The sequence below is a fragment of the Sminthopsis crassicaudata genome, chromosome 3, assembly GCF_048593235.1.
Source record: "Sminthopsis crassicaudata isolate SCR6 chromosome 3, ASM4859323v1, whole genome shotgun sequence".
Lineage (NCBI taxonomy): Eukaryota > Metazoa > Chordata > Mammalia > Dasyuromorphia > Dasyuridae > Sminthopsis > Sminthopsis crassicaudata.
Window position 1 is genome coordinate 28,592,011 of NC_133619.1, and position 10,879 is coordinate 28,602,889.

The 10,879-nt window shown below is 40.1% G+C and overlaps 1 protein-coding gene across 1 annotated transcript in view; it reads right to left on the reverse strand.

The window, feature by feature from the left end:
- Positions 1-10,879, reverse strand: part of TNIK (TRAF2 and NCK interacting kinase) — a 412,485-nt gene that overhangs the window by 46,030 nt on the left and 355,576 nt on the right. Inside the window, exons 20-22 of the mRNA XM_074301951.1 lie at positions 6,123-6,286; positions 1,689-1,786; positions 632-655 (exon numbers count right to left, since the gene is read on the reverse strand). Coding sequence (XP_074158052.1) covers positions 632-655; positions 1,689-1,786; positions 6,123-6,286 — 286 coding nt within the window. The remainder of the gene's footprint in view (positions 1-631; positions 656-1,688; positions 1,787-6,122; positions 6,287-10,879) is intronic.

Genomic DNA, 10,879 nt, shown 5'->3' on the forward strand with positions numbered 1-10,879 from the left:
GAGGGAGACCTGGTACCTTGAAAAAGAGTAATCCTTGATCTATGGTCCTACTTCTGTTCCTCACCCAGTGGAATATGTGGATAATGTGTCATGTTTTTGGAAGCAGGGATGCTTATCTGTAAAGTTCAGATGCATACAAACATGCCTCTCCAACATGCCAGAATCCCTGAAGGCAGAAATGATAGGAAATCACTGCCTCATTTGAACACATGGTGCTTGGCGGGATCAAAGCCTCCATGCCCCTGTAGAACTTCCAACTCCATGCATCTCAGGCATCTTCCCAAGGCCCGCCATCTCTGCTGAGTGCATGCAGATCGAGACTATCCAACATCACCAGGTGTTGGGAATCCAGTTACTTTCATTTCCACCAGCTCCCTACCTACCTACGAGACCTGACAAAGGTGGGGAGTTCTCATGTTAGTTTCCGCCTGGTAGGTCTACATGAGACTTTCTGCAAGTCAGTTATCTGACCTTAAAATGACACCTTTTCTTGGGCGAAATTTGCTACCTGATTGAATGGGCTTTGAGCAATTTTCCTCTTCTGAGGGTCAACGTTAGCAAAATCACAAATTCAAGTAGTTATAAACCACCACCTTTGACCATGATCAAGTGAAATAAATGTATCACTAACCTCATCTATAGCTTTCTTATAGCTCTGTGATAAGTGAAGATTCATCAGCATCAGAGGAAATAGATCAGAACAGGAAAAAAAGACAGAGGAACACAGTTAAGAAACAGAATTCGAACAGTTAGAGTAAAGCTGTTGCATTACAAAGAAAAGGACACGAGAAAATAGCAGAGAATGTTAAAAACAGCAGCAAATTGATTTTATCACTGATTTTAGCATACTTTGAACCTCAAAAATATAATCTAAACAAAAAAAAGCTTAGATTTCATTGAATAGACTTTGAGAAAATTTCAAGGAAATCAAGAAGGTACGTGGAAACTGCTCCCAAGTTAAATTCAATAGGTTAGTCATTATCTTTGTACTCTGCTTTCTGTGAAGTGATTTGCCAAGTGGGCAGCAAGAGGAGAAAAAGGGAAAGAAATTGTTCTGTGATTTTTAATTAGAAATAAGCAAACCGTGCAGCTTTTCCTCCTTCTATTCATCTTGAGGATCGCAGGAGTCAGAGATCCCATGGACAAAAAAGTCCACAGATTATTCCTACGTCATATTTTGCCCAAGAGTTTCAACATCTGCCCCAATCAAACCTTTTTACCAGAACTAGAAAAGAGAAAAAAGGAAGGTTGAGGTTTCCCCCCTTTCCATTTCTATTCTCTGATAGACTTGCTAGCAGGCAACCAAAAATCCAAAGGCAACAAAGCTGGAAGAAGTAATTGACAACAAAATCAGTTTTTTGACTTATCGAGATAGGGTTGCTAGTTTTGACTCTTCATTCCACCATAGTTCTGATGATTTATTAGTGAAGATTATGCACTAATTATGAGAGGGGGAGAGGGAGGAACAGAAAGCAAGAAGAGACATACACACAGAGACAGAGAAAGAGAGAGGGAGAGAAGGAAAGATGAGAGAGAGAGAGAGGAGAGACAGAGGAAAACAGGAGAAACAAAGAGGAGGGAGGGAGGAAGGGAGAGAAAGGATTCTCAACTATTCTTTTATGTGAGGGACAGAAGAGATAGGAGAAGAAAACAAGGGAAGACAGAAAAGAGGAGAAAGAAAAACTCACAGCTGGTCGACCAGGTCGGGTGATGTCTCTTGACTCTTCTGGCTTCCCTTTGGGAGGCTCATGAGGAAGCACGGGCGATCCTTCAGATTTAGTGTTAGCTGAGGAAGAGAAAAAGACAGAACAAGGAAGGTGACTGTGTAATATTGGCTGGCTTTTCCTTCAGGAAGGACAACTGTTCAGATGATTCTTATCTCTCTCCTTTTTTGTCAATGAATATTTTCTTGAATAAAGATAACATTTCCTCAATTCTAAATGGCTCAGTGGAGGGACAGCTCACTCTGGAGTCAGGAAGACTCAAGTTCATTTTCTCTGTGATCCCAGGCAAGTTACTCCAACCACTGTCTGTCTCAGTTTTTCCCTCTTTAAAATGTGGGCGATAATGGCATTTACCTTAAGAGGCTGGTTATGCTGAGTATAAATTGAACTAATATTTGGAAAGTGCTTTGCAAACCTTAAAAAGCTATGATGTTATTAAATAATTGTTATTAATAATTATAGCTTTGCATGGCATTTTAGAGTTAGCAAATTATTTTGTAATAGAACGATTGTGTGTAGAACGTTATTAAATGCTAGCTATTTTTACTCTTCCTATAGAGCTAGCATTTATAAAGACCCAACCTATGCAATCTCTTTTGATCCTCTCAACAACTTGGTGAAGTAGGTATTATTTCTTTTTTACAGATAAAGAAACAGAGGCCGAGAGGTATTAAATGACTTGCTCAGGATTATACAACTAGCAGGTATCTGAAGCAAGATTTGATTCCAAGAACCTAGCTGCTATCTTCTGGCCAAATGACTCAAAACTCCAGCCATGACCTTCTCTAATCGCTAGGACTGTTCCTTCTTGTGGTTTTCAGGCGCTTGGTCAATTTGGCAAAAAAGGGGAAGTCAAATCTGTAGGACGAGTGGGGGGAATCAGACAGGTCCACTGATGACATCACCGCAATGAAGCAAATCAAGATTCTCTGCACTATTTCTGCCTCAAAATCCATTCATTGAGAAAGCTGACCTATTTTTGGGAGCCACATGGGGAGATAACCCTTCTGTTATCAGGCATGGAAATTATCAACTGTGAGCAGTCTATATTTAGTCATTTTATTCTCATGAAATTGAAAGGCTAGGATTCTGGAAAAGCCCTTGTATATCAGGTGGAGAATGAGAAAAAGGAGGGAGTCTGAGTGGGCCTCTGGTTTCTGAGCCCTTTAAGTGCTCGGTGTGAGGGAGCTCAGTGGGCAATTCATTCCTTTCTTGAGCTCAGGCCTTTGCTTTAGAGTTGTAAATCTTTGACCCTGTGACAATATTTAGTACCATTGGTGGTAAGTCAGTTTTCTCATCTGCCAAATGAGGAGGTTGGACTAAGTTGATTTTTTTTCACATGTTAAAAATTATGTTCTTAAACCACCTACAAACAGAACATATATATGAATGTGCTCTTTTCCTAAATAGAGAGTTTCACAAAATGAAATCAGAGAATCACAGATCCTGAGTTATTAGGGCCTTCAAAGACTAAATCCAACCTAATTCTCTCATTGGTAGATGAGGAAACTGATTTCCAAGTGCATCAAGGGACTTGTTCAAGACCATGCAGTTACTAAAGGTTTGAGGCAGGACATGAATTCAGATCTCCAGACTTAAGAGTCAGTTCTCTTTCTTTTCTATCACAATGCCTTCAAGTGAAAAAAAAGTATATTATTCATGATTACTTATCCATGTTGAATGGAAGCAGAATCAGTGGTCCAGCTATATATCACCTGTATTTGATGACACTTATGTGACACTAGAGTTGATATGGGAACTCAATTTCCCTCCCATCTTTTTCATTCTAACCTCTCCCTCTTTTTTCCTTTCCTCACCATCTTCCCCTCTCTTTTCCTTTATCCCATGCTCCTCTCTTCTCCAAATCACCTCCATGGAACTATCTTTGAACCAAATAAAAGGACCTATTTTATTCTTCAAAATAAACTTGCTGACTCTTGCTATTGACCCACCTCACTGGGATATTCTTTGTGAAGTCGTGATTGCTCCAATGAAGACGCCAAGGAAGGATAAATCACTGCTGCATTTTGGGTGGCAGATTGATTTATAAGTAAATCCAAATGCATCAAATAGTACTGAAGAAGGGACTATCCTTTATCTCTTGGAAAAATTACCTTGTGAAGAAGGTAATTCTGAGAAAGGGAAGTTTGATTAACTAGAAGCAATGGATTGTCACATATAATTAGTCGGACAATATTAAAGTTTTTTTCAGGCTACCTCATTAATGGAAACCAAACAGTGATGAATGACTTAAATTAAATGTCCAGAGATGTGATTTAGTTCTCCCCAACAGGGTTTACAGGAACATTCAAATAATTAATTAAAAGAAGACTGGCTCTAGTCCTGTGAATTTTTAAATGCCTGATCAAACTCTAATTCTAGATAAACATAACATATTGTCAACGATACTGCTAAAAGTGGAACCGATTGTATTCTTTGCAGGGTCCAAGAATCTGTGTCAGCCGCTGATTGTTACCAGTCATTCTGGTCAGGGTAAAGATTGGGGGAAAGGGATTGCTTCCGTAGAAGCACCGAAAGGCTAAAAGGGGAGTTATAACAACAGGGGATGTGAAGTCAGAGTTTTTTTTCCATTTCCCAAAGAGACAAAGGCTGGATGGCCACGTTGGGAGTCTAGTATAGTGGGGGATTCTTTTCCAGGTAGGGATTGATCAAGATGGACACTGATGACCCTGCCAAGTTGGTGAATCAAAGACCTTGTTCCTATTAGCAAACAAGGTCATATCATGGTTTGCCAGAGGAAACAATTCAGCTCAGTATTTCTAAAACTAAAACACTCTTTTCCCATAAAATGTTGAGCTTTCTACACACATCACACTCTCTATATATACTCACATAAATATACATACACACACAAATACAGATACAGAAATATATACTCTTGCACAAATATGCACACTCAAATACACAAACTCACAATACATACATATATACATACACTCATACATATACTCACCTACTAATACACACTTATACAAATACATACACTCATATACACTCAAATATAAATACATATGCCACATTCACATACACACACGTTTATAAATACATGCTCATATATAGACATAAAAAACATACATACTCCTATATATACACTCACATACAAATACACACACACAGTCACACACAAATATACTCACCAACGTTCTCTCATATACATCCTTACAAATACACACATACTCATATATACACTCCCATACAGATACACCTACTCACAAACACATATATGCATTCTCACACAGAGAACACTCACAATACACATTCATACAAAGACACACGTGTTTACTAACACATGTCCATTTATCCACACAGTTTAATACAGAAACATTCAAACAGATACATCTGTATGTAATCACACACGTTTACTCATACACATCCATACATTCACAAAGAAAGCACCCACTCAGACACAGAAACACTCACAAGACACATTCACCTTTACTCATACACCTACACCTGGACACACAGCCACACATTCTTTCACAGACTCAGTTATGCACTCACACATATAAACATACACTACCATAATCTAGACTTTCATAGCCCAAAGGAGCCAGAGAGACCCTGTGGATCGGATTCATTTCATGGCCACAGGACCAGAGCGGGACGGGGCTTTAGAAATCCCTTAGTTCAATCCTCTACGGTTGTAGAGAAGAATGCTAAAGCCAGATAGATGAAGTGAATTGCCAAAAGTCCTAGAGGTAATATGAGGCAGACCCTGGCTCTGAATCCATGTCTTTTGATTCTAAATCTAGGACTGTTTTGCCCCATATCTCAGTTCTGGCACACACTAGGCACTTAATGTTTTTCCATTTCATTCATTCACTCTCTCTTTGATATTCTTCTTACTACACTCTACTCAAACTCTACACTTCAGGGAGCACAACTCCATTGAATGGGCCATATGGTTGAATGCCAAATGAACACTTGCCAAAAAGATTATTTTATGGAGCACTCACCCAGGGCAAACGCTCACAACTCATTCTGTCTGACTTTCTCCCAAGGTCAGAAAAAGTGATACAAGGACACTCCCAAAGTCTCGCTTAAGAACTTTAAATTGTTTGTATGACATGGGAGACAGCATGCATTCCCTCATCGGAGAAGGTGCTGTGCTCTATCAGCTAAGGAGAATTGAAGCAGCTCAGAAGAAATGTGAGATGCACAAAGTTAGAGAAATCACCCCAAATGTCCATAGGTACTGTTTGTGTTTGAGCTGTGGCAGAGCATTCCGAGCTCATGTTGTTCTGATCAGCCACAGTCAGACACACTGGAACTCAATTCTAATACAGTGATTCATGTCGGTCCTCTCTGAGAACGAAGAACAACCAACCAACCAACCACATCACGCAATGCTGCCGAAAAGAAAGAGCCAGTTTTTACCTCGAACTCTGTTCCGTTCACTGGAGCCAGCTTGAGATCCTGGCTGGGAACCTCCCTGGGAACTAGGCTGGGAACTTGGAGTGCTGGAACTGGAGGAGCTTCCACTGCTGGTCCTCTGCAAGGGACTTTCCAGGATGGGCTCAGTTCTCCGTAGGTCAGGGTTGCTATATGAACATCAGATGGAGAGATGCTCTAGGTTACAATTGGTTTGGTTGGGACAAACAAACCCTGAGCAGCTAGTATGGTATTACAGGATTCTGAGGTTTTGTACCAGGTTCTCTGACGTGTACTCCTGACATGGCAAAATGATAGAAAATGGATATTTCTACCAAATAAATCTGGGAACTTTATCCTGCCTGGGGTAGACAGACCATAGCTGTGACCTATAATGTCTGAGATTAGCCAGAATGGTGAAGATACCTGTGATTTTATCCAATCACCTTTCCACAATGAGAACTGCACGTCATCTTTTAAAAATTTGTTATTAGGTCATTTTCAATCGTGTCCAATTCTTCATGACACCATTTGGGGTTTTCTTGGTAAAAAGACTGGAATGGTTTGCTATTTCCTTCTCCATTTTACAGATGAGGAAACTGAAGTAAACAGGGTTAAGTGTCTTATCCAAGGTCACACACTAGTGTCAGGCCAAAGCTGAACTCAGAAAGATGAGTCTTGGTGACTTCAGGACTGGTGTTCTATCCACTGAGCAACTTAGCTGTTCCACTTTAAACATATAGTCTTAGACAAGTACTCAAAGTTCAGAAGGGTTATCACCTGTTCAGGGTCACTTAGTGTTAGTGGTAGTATTAAAACCCACACTTTCCTTATTCTAACCTTCAGCATTTTATGCTCTTGAGCCTCATTTTAAAAATTAACTTAGAATAGACTTACTAAATGAAATAAATATTAAAAAACATGTTACTAAGATAATAAATCTATTGTTCTCTGATTTCTATTTTATTGATTCTATGATTTCCACGAGGCTGATTTACTTTAATTTCAGTCACAGACCTAAAGTTTGAATGAATCTCAGAAGTCATTCTGTCTGACTTTCTCAGACCCAAAAAGGTCAATAAGCTCATAGATCTGGAACACTAAGGGACCCTAGAGGCAACTTAATCCAATTCCCTCTCTTTGAAGATGAGGAAAATATGGCTTAAAATTAAAATTACTTTTCCATATTCACACAGGCAGGAAGTGACAAGGATGGGATTAGAATCTAGGTTTTCTGACTTAAAATTCAGTGACATTTTGATTTTACCTTTCCCATCCTTCTGAGAGCCATTCAGCCCTTCACTTTTGCCAAGAGAGTTGTCTTACTGGGAGCATATTCAGTCTAATGCAACTTCTCTTATGGGAATGCAACTTTGCATTCATATTCTTAATCATCAGAGAACAAGTCACAATTGTTTGCAGAGGGCACTCTGTGTCTTCTATCAGGCACCAAACCTTGTCATCTCATTCCCTAAAGAAACTGCCCAGAATTCCAAGATAAATCCTGCTATTTCTCACTATTTATACCATTAGGCCAAGAAATCTCCTTTTGGAAAAAACTCAATTGTCCAATAAATCAATAAGATCTCACCTTCCCACATGTTTTTGTGATATAACTAGCCATTCTCCCTATCTTTCTCTTGGTCTCATTTTGTTATTTTCTCTAATACAGAGCTTATTCTGAATTTGTATCTGAGTAATCAGATTTGCAGGTGAGCACGAAGAGTCCTGTTCTAGGAATGCCTTGGTCTGACAACTAAGGTAATTCTGAGCAAAGTCAGTCAAGCCAACATAACCCCCTCAATGTTTTCAATCAATTTATGCTTGCAACAGAGTTCTCTATATTTGTTCCATTAAGAGTGGAGTGCTAGAAAGGCAAGAGAATGGAGCATTAAGTTGAAATACATTTATGTGAATGAGTCATAACCGAAAAGTTTCCCTACTAAAATATTATTTAGTTTTATCAAGAGGACAGAGTAATTTCTCCAGTTCAGTGAACATTTTTAAGTGCCAATTATGTGGCTAGCACATAGGATACACACACAAGAACATAATATTCCCAGCCCTCGAGGTGCTGATATTCTAGTGGGGAGATGTATGAAAACAGGCCAATGCATAATGGGAGAAGTACTGACAGCTAAGAGGTAGATGAGGTGAAACTTGAAGGAAGGCAAAAATGGTGAAAGGTAACTTGGGGAGGGAGTTTATTTGCAGGATAAAGCCCACACAGAGGCTAGAGATGCGATATCTGGTTCAGAGACAGGTGACATTCCTTTTTGGCTGAAACAGAAGCATGAAATAAGAGTGACAAGATGGGTTGGAACCTAACACATTTTGGAAGGTTTTAAATGTCCTCAAAGGGCAGACAGAGAAGCTCATAAGTCATAATCTTCCGATGTATCCCTTGTCACCTCCCTACCTAACTCTCCACAATGGCTTTTCCAATCCATTTCATCCCTCCTTGAATCCTCCATTCTTCCAGTTCTCTCATCTGAGAACCTCGCTTTGTGTTTTACATTTAATGTCAAGGCCACTCACCATGAGGCCCCTCTTTACTCCGCTTCCTCATCTCCTATCACTCAAGTGCCTTTTGCCCCTGTCCTCCTTCACCTATTTCATATGATGAAGTGATTTTACTGAGAGATTGCTAAATAAGTGATCCCATTCCTTTCTTTCAATATGTTGTCTCCTCTCTCATCCCCAGTGTCACTTATGTTCAATCTCTCCTGGCTATTGGTTCATTCCCTACTACCTACAACCATTCCTATATCTCCCTTAGTCTGAAAAAAACCTACACTCAATCCTTTGATCCTGTAGCTCTTCTGTCATTTGTAACTGGACCCCTTAAATCTAGACTACTTGTCTAGACTCCTCCATCTAAACTAGGTACTTCTACTTCCACTCTTTTCATCCTCTTCTTAACCTCTTACAACTAACTTCCAATTTCATTATTCTCATAAAATCACTCTAGCCAAAGCCAACAATGATTTCTCAGCTGCCAAATCCAATGGCTTTTTACCAAGGCCAGCCTTCGCACTGTTGATCATCCTCTTCTCTTTGACACTCTCTTCGTTCTGGGTTTTTGGAACCACTATCTCTTTCTAATCTCCTACCTATCAGAATGTTTGTTCTCCATCTCCTTTACTGGATCCTTATCTAGGTTCTGCTCTCTAACTGTAAATATCCCCATAAAGTTCTGACTTGGACCCTTTTCTCTTCTACGTCTATACTATTTTACTTAGTGATCTCATCAGCTCTCATGCATTTAATTATCATCATTACATTGATGGTTCTCTAATCTACATTTTCTACCTCAATCCCTCTGGTGACCTCCACTTTTGCCTCTCCAACTGCCTTTCAGACATCTCACACTGGATGTCCAGTGTCTACTGGACTATCTTAACTTATCTTAAATCTGCCTTAAACTCAACATATCCAAAATTAAATTCTTGCTCTTTCCCCCTAACCCTCCCTTCCTCTTATCTTTCTTATCAAACAGGGCACTAACACCTTCCTATCCTTCAGGCTAACACCCTAGAAGTCATGTCAATCAATCAACTAGTTAACGAGTATTTATTAATTGCCATTTGTGTTCCAGACACATTTCAGGAAATGAGAGATCCTTTGGAGGATTAGGATATTCCCAATGCCTAACTGAGTGTCTTAACCATTGTGTGTGCATCCTTAATGTCTGTGGAGGGGAACAGGTGGTAGGTGCACGCAGAAGGGGAAGGAGAGGGAAGTCAAGGGGACTAGTTAGGAGGCTTTGCAGCAATCCAAGAGTGAGATAATGAGGACCTGGACAAAGGTGCTAGCAGTGGGAATGGAGAGGCGCATGTTATTAGCCAGAAGTCTGTCTAGCAAAGAGGGGGCAAGTTGTGATCAGGAACACAAATGGTGTGTGTGTGTGATGCTAATTGGTCCCCGGGAGGGCTGTTTCCCTGACCTTGGCCTCATTAGCACCATGTTCTCACCATCAGAGCTAGCTGGTGAAGAGACTTCCATTAATAGACGGTTATTTTAGCTGCTGAAATTGGAGTGCATTTAGCAAATATGTAACCATCTTTATCTAGTTTTTTTTTTAAATGCAAGTAAAAACATAGCCTTTTATGATCCTTTTGAGAAAAGAGTATTTGTACCTATCATCTTGTGTAATATTGTACAGGGTAATTTCTTTTTTGCCCTTTGCAAAATGTCCCTGAGACGGATGGCCCACCTGTGGGCACCTTACGGAAGATCCCGAGAAATGCTTAATGACCAATGTACTCAGCACATCCAGCTGAGTCTGAACACCTGGAGATGTGAAAACATATTAATGACCGGCTAAACCTCTCATCTCTCATCCTGATCTCTGGCATCAGGAAGATGATGGCACTTAGTTGACACCTAAAGTGAAGTAGGAATTATTCAATTCGTTGGAAGCACTCTGAGAGTCAAAATGGAAAATGAAGGCTCCAGAGTCGCTTTCTGAGCCCCACTGGCTGAGTTCGACTATCTGGGGACTGATGGGCTGGATGAGAGCCAAAAGACCACTTTATTTCCTGCAAAGATGGCACAGCCAGGCTTTCAAAATGGGAACTAAAGAGAAGTGAGGAACATGGAGCCAGGAATGGGTCTATCCACATTTTAAGTGGTTCAATTCCATCAAATCATTAAGCCACCATTAAGTACCTACTTTAGGTAGACCCCAGAGAAGTGACAAAATTTGGATCATAAACAAGGTCTTTGCCCTCCTAGGGTTTTTACAGGTTTTGAAAGGGATG